The sequence below is a fragment of the Muscardinus avellanarius genome (assembly GCF_963383645.1).
Source record: "Muscardinus avellanarius genome assembly, chromosome: 1".
NCBI classification, from domain to species: domain Eukaryota; kingdom Metazoa; phylum Chordata; class Mammalia; order Rodentia; family Gliridae; genus Muscardinus; species Muscardinus avellanarius.
Genome location: NC_137786.1, coordinates 6,170,465 through 6,190,767, shown reverse-complemented (window position 1 = coordinate 6,190,767; position 20,303 = coordinate 6,170,465). Strand labels below are relative to the sequence as shown.

The window sequence follows — 20,303 nt, the reverse complement described above, 5'->3', positions numbered from 1 at the left end:
ATGACATGACATCAATAGAATCAAGTAGAAAATAGTCCTGTTATTCAAGACTAACAACACCTAGCAAATACTTCTTTTCCTATTTTACTTTTTTCCCTGAATCACTTCTAGACGTATTGTTGACATATGCATTGCAGTATACAAATGTTAAACAATTAGATGAATACATGATGAGAGATGGTTAGAGAGGAGAGCCAGCCGATGGCCAGGCTCCATCCCCCACAGCTGTGAGACTTTCCGCACATCACTGATCCTCTCTGGTCTCAGTTTCTTCACCTTTAAAACGGGGGTCACAATGTATCTGCCTCCTCAGCTTTTTCAGAGGTTTGAAGAAGCTACCTAGGGCACCACCAACAGGATTTATAAGTGGTGACTCTTGTTATTTCAATGAAGAAAGAATATATTATTATACTCACGATATTTCTCAGAAACATTTTAGTGATTCAACGATCTGTTTGCTTTATATTTTTTTGAACAACAACAATAAAAGATCTTTCTTCCTCCTCCTTCCCGCTGTGATCTTTTCACCTTCCGGTTGAAGTTAAGGATGGAGACTGTCTGCCGACAGCACACAGGTCTCTGTGATGACATGGCACATTTCAGCTTCACTGCTGGGGCTGATGGTCTGGGGCACCTCTTAGGTTCTTCTGAGAGCCTTTTGCAGAGCTTGAGCCAGTTCTGTCCTGAGCCCTGGGATCCATAGGAGTGGAATGGCTGGCTGGTGGCCAGGGGAACACGAAGCAGAACTCGGGGGCATCTTCCCACCTGTACCTCAGGGGCCAGATGTATCCGCACTTCCTACTGCTACCCAAGAGCCTGGTTTTAGCTGAGGTTAGTGGTGACCTTTAGTCTGTCATCCAAGGTGATGCAGCTTAATGCTTTGAATTTGCAGTATTGTAGAGGGCCATTAAGCCAGATAACCTGAGGGTATGTATCGTTATTGTTTAATGGTACTTCTAGTCATGTGGACAGCACACAACACAGTCAGATGTATGTCCTCCGGGAGAAGATAAAATAAAGCATAAAAATCTGAGATGGGGATGTAAGTGGAATATCATCTTCCTCTAGTTCAGGCTCTGTCAGATGATGGCATTGTGTTGTTTTTGACAAATTGGGACATTTATGTATTTTGCATCCTGGTTGGCTAGGATTATTATTTTTGTCAGGACAAAATTATTTAAATCAGTGCTTCTCTGTGAAGACATTAAGAGCGGAATCTGTAAAACTAGTTTTAGCTAGTTTTTCAAGGAGAAAATTTACACATGGCTCAGAAGACACGTCACAGTCAATCAGGTAAAATACCATCTAGTTACTACTGCAAAGACATCCTCTTAAGATTATAAAATTAAAACATGGCATTCTGAATTTTGAGAACACATGCTGGTAATCGTGCTAAATCCTCTCATAGGCTAGTCATTTACTAAAGCAAACCTGAGTAGATGCAGGGGAACTCTCGATCTATGCCACATGTTGGCTGTGCTCACTAGGTGCATGGTCACATGCTCAGGGCGACACATTATGATGCACCTGACTGTATTTCTACTCCTGCGTGCTTCTTACATGTGCCTGAACACGCCTCTGCGCAATCACTGCTACGCTCTTCAGGCCAAGTAGGAATTTTTCTCAGGACCAGGGAGGTAGTAGTTACCTTTCTTTCTATGTTATCAAGTAGGGGCTGAGTTAAAAAAAAACCCTTCTGAAGATTGACAACTGCCAGATATTGCTAGGGGCAAGTAGAGGGAGTAGAAGTTGATGAGGGAGGGGACAGAAGAAACTCATCATTGGAACAAGAAAAAGGGAAAACACCCTAAAAGGGAAGGGACCTGACTCAGGGAAGAGGAAACACTGATTCCATTTGCAGTTCTCCATAAATATGGCTCTTGATATGGTATGAATTTCATTTAGATTATTCTGTTTTGGTTAAACGGAAATTCAAATAAAGTCTCTAGTGGAAAAAATAAACTCGTCAAAATCCCGGCCACTTTAATGAAGCATTATACGGAGGGCACTTATAAGGAGGACATTTAATACTAATGCTCAGAAGATGCTATTTAACAGAAAATGAGCAGGCACCTGGGAGGAGCCCGGGCAGTTTGGTCATTTACACAGATCTTTCCTGGCATCAATTTGGCCAAATTATTGTTCTTGATTATGAGCGCAGTGTGTCTCAGGGTCAGCTCTGACTTACAGCGATCTCTCTGTGTGCTTAAGAAATCCTCTTGGCTGCCCTGTTCACTCACTGACAAACAGGGTTGGCACCAAATTCAGCAGGAGATGAAAAGAAGAAAGAATATTCATTTTGTGGGAAAACCCATGAACAATTCAGAGTTGGGAGGAGGCTCAGTATAGTGTAATAGAAAGAGTTTGAGATGAACTCTGTGCAGGCAGAGCCTTTATAGAAAAATAAAATGTCCACATATTTTATCTGGATTAAAATAAACCATGAAAAGAGACCTCTTCCAAAAATACTTCCCTCTTTCCCAGACTTTTCCTTCCTCCTTCCTTATTATGAACATCTTGCACTGGAAAAGACTGGTAGCCTCTGACTATAAAATTAATTCCTCAAAATGGAACTTCATAATTCTATTTTTTCACTTACATACTTGTACTTTTATTGGTGCACTGTAAGTGTACATCACAGTGAGATTCAGCGATACAAACCTAAATGTGCACATCGCGTGGTGTGCTGTCTCTCTACCACCTTGTCCTCACTCCTCCTTCAAGGCAAGAATGCAACAGTGATCCATGCATACTGTGTTCAGTGAAACAGGAATCATGACAACCAAATTATAGAACCAACCTAGGTGTCCATCAGTAGGTGAGTGGATAAAGAGAATGTGGTGCATACAAACAATGGCATTCTACTGAGCCACAGGGAAGAAGAAAACAGAGAGATCTGTGGGAAAGTGGGCAGAGCAAGAGAATTATGCCAAGCTAGAGCAACCAATCCAAGAAAGCCACGGGTCATATGTTTTCTCTCATGTGTAGAATCAAGAGAGAAAAGAGGAAACAAAAGGGATTTAAGATAAATGAGGAGAGAGACGAGTAGAATTGTGGAAGGGGATTTGGGGAGAGAGGTGGGAATTGAAAAGGAAGAACAAGTAAAGAAACGTTCAAATAACGTTCTGTCTATATAGGAAGGTATCACTACCAATCTCTTAATAGTCTCAAAAGAAGACTGCATTCATAATTTCATTAGTGCCCATTTATAAATATTAATCTGAACATAAAAATTACTTATATTAAGTGAAGCTTAATAAAATAAAAATACTCAGAAAAGTTATAAATATATCTGAGTGGTTAAGAACTTTTTATAATTAGAAAAGCAAAAACCCATGTTAAAATTTTGCCTGAAAATGACGGTGGTTATGCTCTTCATGCAGTTATGTTCTTTTGAGTATATGCCTAAAGGCACGTCTAGTTTGGCATTTTAATTGGCTGAGGACCATCATCTTGAATGACAGCAACATACTGGAGCCATAATTGCTTGTAATATTTAATGTCATCGACTGTCATGCGTACTTTGTTTATCTAATTGTACTTGAATTTCTTGCAGGAACATTTCTTTATTTTAACGGATCATATTTTGCACAATCAACGGGTTTCTTTCTCATACTCGGGGTATGTGCCCCTCCACCATGTGACAATTACAGCCCTGGCCACGTGCTGCTGTCCTCACCCACATGTTTGTCTCTGGCCACACTCAGGGCTGGTTGAGGACAGTAACTGCATAGCTCCATCATTGTATTCCCATCACAGTGTCTGTCAAGCAGGAATGCTTATTGAATTTGCCACTAGCTGAGTGATAGACCTAAAGAGAAATCACCAAGGGGCCAAGGCGAAGCTTGGTGCTAGAGGACATGATGTGTTGGACTGGTCTGGCGATGCCCTGGAGCAGGACACGTGCCTCAGTACCTAGGAGGTGGGCTTTGGATGCTCTCAGGAAAAAAGTGTTGTCAGGGGCCCACAAAGGTGGACAGGCGGGGCTGAGACCCCTTGATAAAACCAGGAGCTTCAAAAGGCTCTTCCTTCCATGCAGAGAAGTAGAAGAACTCTTATCACTAGCCCAGGGAATATAAAAAAAGCTTCCAGTGACAAATACAAACTAAACAGAGATGTTGTGTTGGAAACGATGTTATCTGCTTCATAAGGAGAATCCCAAACTGAAGAGCTATTAGCCAGATCAAAGCCTAAAGAAAGTCTTTGGGGCTCTAGCAGAAGCAAAATACACACTGCTTGGAAATGAAATGTCACACCCAGAATGTAGGGACAGCCCTGTTGGAGGCAGGCAGCACTTCCTGCTGAATGTGACTTCACAGCTAAAGCAATTATGAGCCACACAAGGTGGTGGGCCATGAAAAGAAGAGTCAGCAGACAGGACGGCCGTCAGGAGAATTAGCACAGAATCTGAACGCATTACAGCAATCTGAAATAGGCCATAAAATGAGAAGGAGGAAATGAAAGGATTGGGTTTCATCATGAACAAGAACATTAAGAGAAATGTAACAGGGATGTTTAAAAAAGGAGTCACATAGGGGAGCAAACAAGACAACCTAAATGAGGGGATGGGAGGGGGTAAGAAGGAAAATCTCTAAACATACGATGGACTTAAACATATGGAAGCCAACCACTAAGCCAAGCAAGGGAAGGAGGAATGGGGAGGGGATGGGGTGGGAATTGGGTAGGGCTTAAATCAGTGATGTGTACATGTATGTCCACACAAGTTTTTTTTTTACCCCAATGTGATGTATGAATATAATGCACCAATAAAAATAAAAATTAAAAAATTAAGAAATAAATAAAAAGAAATTAAAAAGGAGTCACACACACACTATCTAGAGATGAAACTGTAGATGCCAAAAATTTAAACTCTGACTATGTGAAAGAGGAAAGATAGATCTGAGTCAATAACCCATAAAACAAAAACAGGAAGATAAAGAAGAAGTTGAGACAGAGGACGCAATGAAGAGATTTAACATACTGCTAGTAAAAGTTTGAGGACAAAACAGAGAAACCAGAAAAGTGACGATGCTGAGTCTCATGGAGGAAAAAACAATGTGAAGCACACTGCAGTTACTGGAGTCTATTTTCCATGAAGATAAAAGTCAAATCCTACAAACAACCAAAAAGAAAAACCTCTTCTACAGAGGACCCCAACTAAAGAGACAGTAAACTTCCCTGTACAACAGATGCCAGGAAACTATGGAATAGGACTTCGGCTTGTTAGAAAACGTTATTATGATCTCAACAAAGAAAAGGTAAAATACAAAAACTGACCATGATGTACAAGCTCTCATGGAAAGGATCAGAAAAGAAAACATGGTAGTAATTGGGAAGCTGAGTCCTGGAGGAAGAAATCATAGTCAGAGGAGCACTGCACAAAGAAATTGTAAGACAAGAGTAATGATAACAATAAACAGGGTAAACAGCTTTGTTTAGAAAACTTTAAATGACAGTAGCATAAATATAGGAAGGTCAGACTTAGAGCACGACGCCTGTGTTGTCCCTGAAAAAATGCAAATATCAGTGTTAATCACACACGTAGGTTATAGGCATTGAGGTGATAACCAAAACCAAAACTCAAAACCAGAATAAAATGTAATTTCATGTTACTTGAAAGAATAAAGACAAATGATTTCTATTGGCCAAGAGAGAGCAGAAGAGGAAAAAAAGGAAGAGCAAAGAAGGTAAATATGGGTTCAAAACACCAAAGAGCACACTCACAATGATGGTACAGGAGCAAGCATTACACTTGCCAAGTAAATGAGAGTGACTGAGGGCAGAGGAACTAACGCGTAGCTTGAGGGTGTTCACCAGAGACACACTTGGATGCTGCACATCGAAAAGTAGATGCTGCAGGTAAAGAGATGGGGAAGGACATCACCAGACCCGACAAAAAGGGCTGCAAGTGTTGTATTGACATTAGAGAAAATAGACTTCACAGGAAAAGCGCTCCTGCAGGGTAGAAAGCTTCTCTCTTAGTCAGTGCATGACCCACTTTCCCTTTCCCAAGACGACCTCCATATCTGTGCTTTCATCTCAGCCTGGAACCAGGTGGGTGGGCTGGCATCATGGGATCTCTGCTATACAAAGCACAAGGTAACCACATTAGGAGAAAAATTTCTCCTGACTTTTCCTAACATTTTCATTTGCTGTATCTGGTATACTTTTCATAAAAATGGAATTTTTTGTGAGTTTTTTAGTGGTATTTTGAATTAAAGAGTTACCCTCCTATATTTGTTATAGAAATATAAGTCCATCTCAGGGAATTCAGAAAGTTAAATCTGACAGTAACTGCACATATTATTATTACTATAAATATGATGACAATTATAATTGTTCTTTCATACCTGACTGTAATGAAAATGTGAAATTGAATCTTTTATTCTAGTTTCAATTTCTAGCTAGATAAAATGAATTGTTTTCCTCATTAAAATAATACTTTGAAAGACTTGCACATAGAATCATTTATGATTCTATGCACATAGAATCATCTCACAAAGTATAATCTTTAAGGGTATTTTCTTACTAGAATATTTAAATGACTAAATCTCATTATAAATTAACTTTCTTGTTTTCACATTATCAAATGTCTCAGGCAAATACTTTGCCCAGATCCCGGTTTTAAATAATCTAGACCAAGAGTAGAATAATATGTCAGAAAACTAGATTTTCTCGATATGCAGGATGACTTTGGCATACCAGTGTGATTTTACATTAGTGGGTGCCCAGAAGATACCACAAGGCAACCTCAGTGCCACCCTGTCTCCTGTCCATGAACATAGACACTCTGCGTAGTGCTAGGCTCCATCTGCTGGTGACATTACGTAGAATTTAATCCTGGGGAACCTTCCTCCAACAAGAGGGTTCACATTCATTCCAATTCTGCCCCCACACCTACCACTATAGACCACTCAACAAGTTATGTAGCACCAGTAAGCTTCCTGGTCAACAGTTGTAAAATTGACATTCCCTCCAAGGGCTCTTGTGAAGAGCCTGTATATATGAGGTGTCTGACAGAGTACCAAAGCAGTTTTAATAAACACTTGCTAATTATAACGTTAATCAGGCTGGAAGCAGAACCACTCGTTGGGACTCTGTCTACCATCCATTGTTTGATGGATTCTGAAGGTCTAATCCAAGGACAGAAAGTACGTGGAGCCCATACAGTCATCATAGCCATGATTCTGCCCAAAGTGTCCATTCCATCCTCAAGAGGTCTGATTACAACTCTTTCTGAATTATTCTTCACGAGGGAAGCTTTTATTTATTGGAAGTGGAAACTCATGTAAATGAAAGGCACTCTGGAATCTTGTCCCTCATTCAAAACCTGAGGGGTTGGACAAGGTTGTCTCTAGGTCTCTTTCTGCTTCATAATTCCTTTTCTGTTCTTTTATAATTCTTTTATGGTTCTTTTCTGTTTTATAATTCTTTTTTTGTGGGGGTCTGGGAATGGAACCCAGGGGCATTCTACCTATGAGCTACACCCCCTGCCCTATTTTTTATTCTTTATTTTGAAACAGGATCTCACTAAGTTGCTGAGGGCCTGAGTAGCTGAGGCTGTCCGTGAACCTCAATCCTCTGGTCTCAGTTTCCCAAATGCTGGGATCACAAGCGTGCGCCACCATGCCCAGCTCTGTTTTCTAATTCTGAAGTGCTAACCAGAATAAGATACAGAGAGCACTTGAAGAAGGCACTTGATGCAGAGATGCCTAAAGAGGTCTGATGTGTGAGGACACCAGGGTAACAGGCTGGGTGCTGGAGGACCAAGAGTTTGGTAGGTGCTGAGCTGGGAATGATGCAGCCATGTGAGCTGAATGCAGAGCTTCAAGACCAGAAGAGGTAGAACCTGGCTGAGGATGGATGGGGGTTGGAGGTTTTCTGAGCAGCGCTACCAGGAAACTGCATCTGGGTGCCACCTGGCAGGCCTTCAAACTTCTTGACATTAAATATTTATCAAGGCTTCAAGTGCCCGAGTATTGCAATGAGCAAAGTACAGCTGAGATGAACACTGCACAGCCCTCCACAGAAGGCAAGTAATAATACCAAGTGGGGAGCAGGGGAAGGAGGTGTAGGAGGTTAGAAGGTAGTTTCCATTCAAGGACACAGCCAGAAGTGATCAGAATCAAGGAATTTCAGTGCATGTGAGTGAGTAATCTGAGAGTAGCCTGATGACGGCCACAGCGCTCCATTCTGTCACTCATCACCAGTTCCTTTACACAAGGAACTCCTCCCCACGCTATGACACCTGGAGAAGAAAAGATCTGCACAGCCCCTGGGGGTATGTCTAATTCCACCCGAGGCAAGATCTGCACAGCCCCTTGGGGCATGTCTAACTTCACCTGAGCTGAGATGAAGAGGAGCTAGACAGAAGCAGAGAGGAGGAGGGAAGGAGGAGCTCGTGCAAACAGCACCAGAGGTCTGGTAGCATTTGCCGGTGCCTGCATAGCAGCATGTTCACACAGACAGCATTCTTCTAGGTCCAGTGGAGCCAGAAAGTGAGAGGAAGCCATTCTTACCCTAAAGAATTTACTATATATGAGGGGAAACAGAATAAAAAATAGAGTTCACAATGAGATGTGATGAAATTGAGGAGAACTTACTTGCCTGAGATTCTAAGTCCCATGATTCCCAAAGAAGGCCCATGGCAAGGCTTGCTGTGAATTCCAAGACTTCTGAGAAGGAGGCTGGCTACTGAGCCCATGCCCAAGGGTGAGAACTGAGCAGTGAGCGCCACGGAGGACAGATGGGATGTACCCTCGGTATCCACCAGGAAGCCAGGCCCGGCGAGGAGGGTGTAAAGGTGTGGAGAGGAGAGGGCTGGGCTTCTCATAGAAATGATGATAACACAAAAGAAATCTGACATAATTTTCAGAACAGACCACCGAAAAAATATCCTTATGGTTTCTATCAATAGGACATAATTTGTATTTCATTATCACTTTTATTTTTGTGCCCATTTTGATGTTTTTCTTTTTATCAACCTACCTGTAAACTGACCAAATTGATTTATGTCGCACGTTTTGTGCAATAAAGGGGGACAAGGACAAAGCTCCAGGACAAAGTCTCAGTCGGGCTTGATTTTTCCAGCTTTCTTTATAAGAGTAGCTGACTCAACTTCTTCACACAGAAAACTTAATACTGCATTACTAGTGCCAATGCTGCCTTTAGCACTGATGTTTGGAGAAGGTTAGCAGTGCATGTTAATAGAAGGCCAGGCTGGGGTCTTCAGTACTTATGCATAAGCTCAGCGTTCACTTCATAAGTAAATGTCAATCATTATAGAACCTCATCCAATTGGTAGACTCTGAAGAGGCCAGGGAACGGGCATGTTAGGCAGTAGCAATACCTCTGCACGGTCGCTGTGAACTCTGTGATATACATAGTTTTGAATTGAATTTGGAAAGTGGAATACAAAAACACTCTTAAGCCTTCTTAAGTTGGCTGTGCATTATTAAGCTGTTTGGGGTTGATAGTTCAAAATCTCACAGAATCATTTAAATAGTAAAATAACCTACTATTGGGATGGGAACCCTTCCTTCCTTCCTTCCTTCCTTCCTTCCTTCCTTCCTTCCTTCCTTCCTTCCTCCCTCCCTCCCTCCCTCCCTCCCTCCCTCCCTTCCTCCCATGTATCATAATGGTACACTATGGGGACGTTTAGAAGAACAGAGACACAAATACACTCAGCATTTGTTGAGCGTTTCCCTCTGGGTCCTGCCCCCCTTTCCTCCCTCTCGACATACAGCTCATTAACATTGATACTGATAACTTCAAATATGAACAAGGGTTATTTGAGCTGTTTCCATCATCAGATCTCCCTTTCACCTCCATCCCCTAACCCCCTTCCAGTATTCTATTAGTGTCTCCCCTTAATTATCTAAAGTCCTCTTGTTTCCCCAGTTTCCTTCTAGCCTCCACACATGAGTGAAAACATATGACCCTTTACCTTCTGTGACTGACTAAACTTGCTTAGCTTAGGATTACTCTTTCTTTTTAACATTTTTAATAGGTACATTTATTTTTATTTATTTTTAATTTTTTTATTGGTTCACTGTATTCATACATCATAATTTTCATCTGGACCTAGCATTCCAGTTGGCCACTGGGGGGAGACTTGTTCATGGATCCAATGGACTCAAGTTCAGGGAGAACGGATGTCTTCAAGGTTGGTTTTCCTGGCCAAAGGCACGATGCAGGCTTCTGAGCAGAATGGGCAGAATGTAGGTATCAGTTCATTTTAACTTTCAGCTTTTCTCTCTGAGGTGCCACAGAGTCAAAAAGAACTTCCTGGCATGTGGTGTATGAGTGCCAGCATTTTGGAGAGCTCTCAGGGAGGGCACAGAGCTATCATGTCATCTTGATAGACCTCAGGAGCCACTGGCTAGCCACGGTGTGTGTGTGTGTGTGTGTGTGTGTGTGTGTGTGTGTGTGTGTGTACCAAGAGCCTTGACAGGTGGAAGCTGGGTTCTCCCCAGGCTGCAAGGGAGACCTCTCAAAGAGCAGAGCATCCCTGCAAAGGCAGCCGAGTTGTTCTATGCTTCTCTGCTATAACAACTTAGACAGTGGAAATAAAAATAAAGCTCAGCCTGAAACCCTCAATATGCAACATTTGCCTACACTTGCAATTGGATTCCTTGGAACAGAAAATGAAAATCAAGGATACTTAGGCACAAGAGTATGAGCTGTAAGAAGAATGACGTTGGAATTTTCAATGGAAGCACAAAGATGCTTCTTGTTCAGAATACATGAGAAATGGGCTGCAGAGTGTCTATGGGGCGGGGAGACACGGTGGAGCTGTGCACTCTTCCATCCCAGGGATGGCTCTGCAGACCTGGGAATTATTTTGCATTTTGCATAATTAGCAATTGAGAACATTCACGAAAACAATGATTATATTTTTCAGTGTGGACCACTATCCTCCCTGACAGCTTCTCTACAGCCCACATAGTTTTCGGGGGATTTTCAGAGACTCAAAATGCTGTGTGTGCATTCAAGTAAATCAGAAACCACAGTTCTATTTTGGGAAGAGTTTTTTTTTCCCCCCTGGGAACATCTAAACTATCACACACACAGTAAACAAAATCCATCAAAGTTTGCAAATGCAAGACAAGGAGACAAAGAGCTTACTGCTGAAAGGCCGAGGCATGCTTTGGAGTCTTGACCTATGTTGGCCAAAAGATTTCCGCAAATTAGACTGGAAAACAACAGAGGACATGTGGCTCCAGGACCACTCTCAGAGCTTCTAAAGAGGAGATGAGGACAGTTAAAAGGTCATTACGGCACTCTGCTGATGTTGCCAGCAGTGACGGTATGTCTTTCAAAAAGCAAAGCGTCACTGCAATGTAGAAAGAGATGTATAGTGTGAACATCTGTCTACAGAATGAGGAAAGTGCAGCCTTCTGAGTGTTGCACCTGAGAGGTAGCAGGTAGGCTGCTAAATGGTTTGCCAAGTTTGACTGGCAGAAGAAATCACCATTTTGAAAATAAGAATATGTGTATACACACACACACACACACACACACACACACACACACACACATAGTGTTGTTTATGACCTAAGCCATTGTGCAAAATGCATCTATTGACAAATCTTTTAAATATTTCTATTTATTTTGTATAGTAAATTATTATTGCACTAAAATTTTGATTACAAAAGTCCCCGAGGCTTCTCCCAAGAATGCCCAGGAACTCTGCTGGAAACCTGGCTCCAAGGCACCTTTTCTGTTGTTTCAGCTCATTTACAATGAGCAGTGCGAAGTGCTAACCTTTCCAGGGACTTCTCTCTTCTTGCTGGTCTTCTCAGGATAGCTCTCGGAGACCTTCAGCCAACTAGCAACATCTGCCTTATGCTCAAGAATAAACTTAGATTTAATTCCTGTATCCAGAGCTAGCATTTAAATCATAAATATTCAGCTTGAAATAAAATTCCAGCAAATGATACTTTAACATTTGCTATTTTCAAATATTTCAAAATTTCACATCCTGAAAGTGAATTTAACTGATGTATTTAGCTTAAATTTTAATCCCTCAGAATAAAAAAAAACCTTCCAATATACTTATTTCATTGCTATATTCTGAAAACTTAGAGAAAATGGTACTAAAAATGTCGACAGAAACAAATAAGTAAAATCATGATGTAATGGCATGATAGTTAATATCAAATTAGCATCTTGGTTGTATATGAGCTACTGCAGTTCATATCCTGGGCTGTTGACCTGAAGGGCATATGTTTTAATTTTTTTTCCTGGAAAATAGCTCTTGAAATGTAAACCAATAAGCTCTTCATCTTTAAAAATTTCACAAAGAAATCTGCATTTATCAAAGGAACACACTTTTCATAGGAGTTTCATGTTTGAAGTACATACCAGCAGCTGTCCAGCAAAGCAGACAAAGAGGATTAAGGCAAGTGAGAGGAACGCGGCTCCAAAGGAAACACCGAGGACGGCTGTCCTGCCGGGAACAGAAACCAACAGGTCAGGGCGGAGACCAGGCCGACCCTGGTGGAAAGCTTCCAGCGACACTTTGGGCCTGAGTAAGACTTAACTAAGGGAAGACTCCAATCCTACTTATTTTATTTTATTTTGCTTTGTGGTACTGGGGATGGAATCCAGGGGCATTCTACTTCCAAGATATACAACCCCAACTTTTTTTTTATACTTTCGTCTTGAAACAGGGTCTTGCTAGGTGGCTGGAAGTCTCACTATGTTACTGAGGCTGTCCTTGAACCTGTGATTTTCCCAGATGCCCAAGTACTAGTATGACAGACAGGCTCGTGACAGCTCACCTGGTGGTCTGGTGCTTTTTTTTTGTGGTACTGGGGTTCCTGGAAGCCCTTCTACCTCCGGGCTACACTCCCAGACCTATTTTTACACTTTTTATTTGGAAACAGGGTCTCCTAAGCCAGCGCGCACGGCTGGCTTCGAACCTGTGCGATCCTCCTGTCTCTGCCTCCCAAGCGCGGGGATTACAAGCGTGCGCCACCACGCCCGGCTCTGATGCTTTTTTTGATGATTAGTTTGGGTTGGGAATTGGAGAAGGGAGGACGAGCATCGAGCTTGGAGGGAGAGTGTCCCTGAAATCTAATCACATCAAGGACACACTCTCTTAATAAGACTTATTACTGTCGTCGGCCTTTTTTGAGAAATTAAAATGGATCTAAAAGGAATGAAACATTTGCCCATGGAGAAGTGTCTATAGTTACGGCTGGTCAACTTGCAGTGACTCATTAAATCTTCCCTTGCAAGTGTGAGTTTTTTATGAAAGAAACAGACATTGCTAGGTGACTTGCCTATGTGATGTGGCTGGCCCCTTCATGACACATTTGGGAGTACCCTCAGCATCCTCTTTGCTACCACTGATGTCCTCCCATCTGCTGCCTCCAGGCAGGCTCAGGGTGATGACCTCTGAGATCTCATGCTTTACCCTCATACCTGTTGACCTGGGAGCACTGAGTCCCCGCCCTCCCGAGTCCCACCCCAATAGATCCGACTGTTCAACACAGATGTGGCTAAACGTTTACTGACGTTCTCCCAAGTTCACAGGACGCCCTTTTACATGTTTTATAAAGCCAATGGGCATAAGCGAATACTATGTCCAAGTGGAAAATACAGCCACTAAATTCTGCCATCAACTGCAATATTCATGAATAAGAATCATGTGGATTTCTAAGTGGTCCCTTAAATAATTACATAATATAAAGCCTTTGTGTGTAGGGGGGGGTAGGGATTGGACCAAGGGCACCCTATCTCTGAGCTACATCTCGAGTCCTATTTTATTTTTATTTTGAAATAGGGTCTTTCTAAGTTACTGTGTGCTGACCTCAAACCTGTGATCTTCCTCTCTCAGCCTCAAAATTACTGGGAATATAGGCAGGTGTTTCCATGCCTGGCTAACTCAAAGCCTTTTGAAATTGAATTTAATCTGTGGAAAGAAGTGTTCAGGAGCGTATAAAAGGCTGAAGCGCAATGAATAATCAAAGATGACATTCAAACAGAATTCCAAGAAGAGGTTAGATGGCATCTGAGACCGCGTGGAACCTTGTGACAATTAAATTGTCTGGAGGTAGTAAAGAAACAGAAGAGCTGGCACTGAGAGGAGGAGCGACGCCCCAGGTGACAGTGAGGAGTGGGTGAACCAGAGGTAAGTCAGCAATGAGCCGACTCTGCAATTCCCAGCTGCGAGCCCCGGAGGACAAAGCCAGTGGCCCTGCGCTGAGTGACTGCTCATGCTGTCAGGAGGGGAGGCTTCACACCTCTCACTACCTGCAGCCCACTCTCTTAGGAGAGATGATTACGGGGGTTAGCCAAGGAGCAAGAGCTACAAATTTCGAGTTCAAACCAGCACTTGAGCCTTACCCGGTGATGTACTGGGCACTGAGTCATGGCCAGGGCATGATTCACAGTACTTTCAACTACCTGATCTTAGAGTAACATTCTTTTCACATTTTGTGAGTAAAAGTAAGTGTCTGCTAAGAGGATGGGTATACACCAAATACCCCAGGCCTAGACTGTTGGCTAGTCTCACGGGCCAGGCCCCTGTGAGGCTACTGTGATACAAAGAAGAGCAAGATGTGATCTCCATCCTGGATAGCTTATAAGCCAGTAAAAAACAAAAACAAAAACAAAAACCCAAAAAACGAAAACCAAAACAGTACAAAACAAAACAAAACCAATGTGTGTCTCCTAACTTCCCCTGTCTAGAAAATCCTCCTGCCCAATAGCACTCTGGTTCTTATTCCCTGTCAGAGGCTCACGGAAGCCCTGGGTTTCAGCCCCTTGCCTGAGGCTGATTGATTCCCCACTAGATTCCTTCAGATGCCTCCCCTTCTAGGTAGCAAGGTGCAGGGGTTACAGTTCATGTAATTCCTGGGCTGAAGGGGGCCTGCTAGTCCATCTGCTGAGCTACCCAGCTTTGGTTTGCTACCATCTTCTCCATTTTTACATGACAGTTATAAAAGGGTTTCTTTGACTCTATATTCCTCTAATTCTTCCTCAGTGTCAGGCTAATTCTGATCTCACATACGGCTGTTCAGAACCATTATTTCTTTTTCTTAGGACTGAAACTGTTTACTTATTTAATGCATGATTATGATAGTTTGGTAAAATCAACTGTAAGAGCATCTGATGGTGGTGGTGATGGTGGTGGTGATGATGGTGATGGTGGTGATAGTTATGATGATGGTGGTATTGACGTTGATGTGATGGTAGTGATAGGGTGGTGATGGTGGTGGTCAGGGTGGTGGCGATTATTATGGTAAGCTATAGAATGTCCCCTGAATTAGTCATGTTCAGAGTTGATGTAATTAACTCATGAGGGTTGTAACCTCATCAGTGGATAAACCCATTGTGCTGGATTTATTGGGTAGTAACCTAGGCAGGTGGCTCGTGGCTGCAGAAAATAGGTTCCTAGGGGTGTGGCCTTAGGTACTGTGCTTTTGTCTTTGAATTTACTTGCTTGCTCTCTCTTGCTTCCGGCCTCCATGATGTCAGAGCAAAGCCCTTGCTCTCACCCTCTGTCTTCTTCCTTCCACAAAGCCCTGGGCTCTAAAGACCTGGTGGACTGTGGATTGAACCCTAAAATCTCCAAAAACTGTGAGCAAATAACATCCTTCTTCTATAACGTGTGGTCAGTTGTTTTATATTGCAATAGTGAGAATGTTGACCAAGACAGTGATGGTGATGGTGGTGATGATTATGATAGTGATGCTGGTGGTACTGGTGGTGATGATGGTGGTGATAATGATGATGGGGGTAGTGTTGATGATGGTGGTGATAGTGATGGCATTGTGATGGTAATGGTGGGATGGTGGTGGTAGTGATGGTGATGATGATGACAGTGGCAATATAATGGTGATAATACAGGTAATGGTGGTGATAATGATGATGGTAGTGATGGTGATCTGATGGCTATGATGGTTGTGATATTGGTGGTGGGGCTGGTGATGGTGATGGTGCTGATGATAGTGGTGGTGAGGGTGATGATGATAATGGTACTGTGATGATGATGATGATGGTGCCAATGATGAAGCTGATGGTGATGGCAATAGTGATGACAGTGGTGATGGTGGTGATCATGATAATAGTGGTGATGTGAAATGCTGTTTTGAATGTTTTATAGGTATGATTCACTCTATTATCACAATAATCCTATATAGTAGTTATAGTTATTATCTCATTTTCCAAAGAGAAAATGAGGCCAAAAATTTTGAGAAACTTTCTTAAAATGATACCTCTATTAAGCAGTGGTTATGCTTAATAATTGTATTCCAAACTCATGGGCCATTTTTAGCAATAGACATGATTCTGCCATGTTTACTGGCTCTATTACATGAGTCAATTTTATAGTGTTCCTACAAAATTATCCGTTTCATTTATATTTTCAAATGTATAGCACTCTATGTAATATTATAATTTAAAAGTCCTCATATTTGAATATTTTCCTCTTGCAACTACTGTTACTTTCTTTAGATCAGTGTTTTTAAGCTTTGCATATTTTGTTGATTTCAAGGAATGAGTTTTTGGTTTATTATTAAAGATATGCTTTCTCCTCACTTTTCATATTGTTGTTTCTAATTCAATTTTCAAAATTTCTTTCTTTATTGAAACTTATATTGTTCTTTCTGTTGGTTGTCACTTATTGCCAATGTTTTATATGTTCTAATAGATGTATTCAAGGATATAAATATTACAATAATTACTGCTTTTGCCAAATCCTACAGCTTTGATTTATAGCTACTCATTGTGACTCACCAAAAAGCCTATAATTTCAATTCTCATATTCTCATTTCTTTTAATACAAGAATAATTTGGAAACCTGATTTTTAAATTCCACAAGGAGATTATTTTTGGCTGGTCTTTGTCTTTTCTGATTTCATTAGATTTGAGCAGAGACTGAAGCCATTGCTATTTCTTCTTTATCACTATATTTTCCTTTTAGGTGTGATAAATTTACTCTACTTCAGTTATGTCATATTTTGAAAGTGACATATATTTTCATTTTTTACTGGTAAAAAGTATGTTCTCTAATTGCGTCTATTAAGGGAGTCTGATGAGTTAGCCAAATATTCAAAGGGTTGACCTACTTGGTTGTTCAATATTAGTGTTTTAAGACTTCCAACTAGAGTGTTAGGCTTATTAATATAGTTGAACATTTTAACAATTGCTGCTTATTTACCTCAAAGAAATTCTGGAGTGCATAGAGATTGATTGTTAAATTTTCTTGGAAACTGCATCATAATAAAAATCTTTTTTCACATGTTTAATGCCTCTCACTTAAATTAGATCTTGTCAGAAGTGTGTATCATTACAGCTTTCTCTTTTCTGTAGGGTGTTTCCTGGAAGAGCTATTTTCCATCCTTTATTTCAAACTTTCCATTACAGCTAGCTGAATGTCCTAAACATTGTGGAGATGTGGCCTTTCAGCCTTTTTCTGTGAATACTATATTTTAGTCTATTCATGATTATGAAATTGGTTAATAATAACTCATTCCTCCCATCTTATTTTCTTAAAAATGTTTGGTAGGGTTTACTCAGAAATCAACTGGATATAATTTTCTCTTGTGGCAGGATTTTTAAAATAAGCTAAGTGAATTTAATAAACATATGGCCACTTAAATGGATTTCTCTAATTCTTTAATTTTTTCTTTCATGTATTTTATAGTTCTATTAGGTTTAAGCACATTTTATAATGTAATCTATCTATTATTTTTTCATCCCAGTCTTATTTTTTTTTCTTTTGGTATAGCGTGGGCCATTATATTTGCTGCTATTTTTTTTTTTTTTTTGCAGCACTGGGCATGGAACTCAAGGGGAATTCTACCTCTGAGCTATACTCCCAGCCCTATTTTTTATTCTTTATTTTGAAACAGGGTTTCAGTGAGTTGCAAAGGGCCTCACTAAGTAGTAGCTGAGGCTGTCCTGGAACCGCAATCCTCCTGTCTCAGCCTCCCAAATACTGGGGTTACGAGCATGAGCCACCATGCCTAACTTGCTGCTATTATTTTATTTTAATTATTTTTATTGGAGCGTTGTAATTATACATCATAGTAAAACTCATAGTGATGTATTCATACATTAACACGACATCCTCACACCTCCCCTTTGTCCTCCCTCCCTGTATATGATCATGGCATTCACACTGTTAAATTCATATATGCACATGCAATTATTTGTTCTGTTTCCCTCACCAAACCTCACTTTCTCTCCTCTCCTCCCTTCCCTATTTCTCTTATGCCACTCTCCTTGCCTACTCCTCCTTTTTATGAGGTTCTTTTTTTTTCTATTTTCTCTCTACTGCTATTATTTTAAATCTACCATTGTACTATTTAGTTTGTCTCATTTCCTTTTGGTTCTCTGTTCTTTGTTATTGCCATTTGCATAAACAAACCTCTTATTTTTTGCAATTGCTCAAGCATCAGATATACATTCTTAACTTCTGAGAAGTTACTTAGCATTAATATTGTACCACTTCAAAACATTCGTAAGGTCCTTGTAGCAGTGCAATGCCATTTTCCTCTCCTTCAGATTTCACAGTACATATTATTTTTGTCTTAAATCACTGGTTATGTTTTAGAGAAATTAATAATAGATGAATATATATATATAGTATGTTTTATACTTTCTCACATACAGAGCATGTTGAATGCTCTTCACTTTCTCATACTGACTGAAGTTACCTCCTAATATCATTTCTTTTTTGGTACTGGAGATTGAACTCAGGGGCATTTTACCTCTGAGCCACACACCCAGGCTTTTTTTTGTGTGTGTGTGTGGTACTAGGGATGGAACCCAGGGGCTTTCTACCTCCGGACTACACTGTCAGACCTATTTTATATTTTATTTGGAAACAGGGTCTCACTAAGTTGCTGAGAGCCTCACTAAATAGCTGAGACTGGCTTTGAACTTGTGTGATCCTCCTGTCTCAGCCTCCCAAGTGCTGGGATTACAGGCATGTGCCACCATGCCCAGCTACACCCAGGCTTATTTTATTTTTATTTTGAAGCAAGATCTTGCTAAGTTGCCAAGAGTCTCACTAAGTTTCTGAGGATATCCTTGAACCGCCAATCCTCCTGTCTCAGCCTCCCAAGTACAGGGATTACAGATATACACTACCACACTTGGCATCCTAATATCATTTTACTTCAGCTTGAGAAGCTTCTTTTAGCATTTCTTGTACTGTAGGCTTTTAACTGGTGATGAATTCCCTCAGCTTTCTTTTACTTGTAGAATGTCTTTATTTTACCTTAACTTAAAAAAAGAAATATTTTTACTAAATATTAAATTCAGGGTTGATCATGTTTGTGTCAGTGGTTTAAAGACATTGCATTGTCTTTTGTCCTTCTGATGAAAAGTCAGCCATCATTTCTATCTTTGAGGCCATGTATGTAATGTCCTTTCCCCATCTGGTTGCATCTAAGTTCCTCCCACATGTGGCTTCCAGTAGTTGGGCTAAGATACCCTACATGTGGACTTTCTTTCCTACTTTCTGTTAACAGAGCTTCTTGCTTTGGGAAAAAATGTCACAATGTGTACCATACTGTCCTACTTCCAGGCAACTTTTATGCATCAACTCCATTTCTCAGGCTCTTTGCCAGTGGCTTCAGTTAAGGTTGACCAATGGGAAGTACTGATGGGAGACTGGACGGCAGGGAAGAAGGCTAGGTAATTTTCTTATTCTACCAAACAGCTCCTTCTTAATGTGCTGCTACCTCTGCCTTCTCTAAAGGCCCAGATCCATGTCAGAAAACCCCCTATCTTGGACTCATCTCTGTCCAGGAAGCTTTTCTGAGGCTGTCGACTCTGTAGCGAGGCCTAATCTCCTGGATTCTGTTTCCTTACAAGCGAAAGGCCGGCAGTTTCTCAGTCTGAAAATACTTATACTTACTAAAATTATTCATTAAAATACCTGAGTCAACTTATATTTCTATTGTTTGATTATAACCCATTAACTAAATATACTTTTCTGTTTTTATTTCTCCAGGCACTCTACTCTGATATCATTCGTGGTTTGGTAGAAACCTAGGGAAGGATTATTGTTACTGCTCCAAATTTCTTACCATTTTTTTTAAGAAAAAAAAAAGCAGAATCATTCATTTTTGTTTAAGCTTTGACCAAACATCTACATATCACTTGGATCATATAATAATTTATTTTTTTATGAATGGACAAGTGATTTTAAAATGATGTTGTTTTTTTTTTCTTTGTTTATGTGGTACTGGGGATAGAACCTTTCTACCTCTGAGCTACACCCCAGCCTTATTTTTTTATTATTTATTTTGAAACAGTCTCACTGAGTTGCAAAGGGC

General features: G+C 40.8%; 1 protein-coding gene across 1 annotated transcript in view; it reads right to left on the bottom strand.

Annotated features, from left to right (window-relative positions):
* Positions 1–20,303, bottom strand: part of ADCY2 (adenylate cyclase 2) — a gene marked incomplete at both ends in the record, with an annotated part of 422,955 nt that overhangs the window by 54,474 nt on the left and 348,178 nt on the right. Inside the window, one exon of the mRNA XM_080711368.1 lies at positions 12,367–12,451. Within this exon, the coding sequence (XP_080567494.1) occupies positions 12,367–12,451 (85 nt within the window). The remainder of the gene's footprint in view (positions 1–12,366; positions 12,452–20,303) is intronic.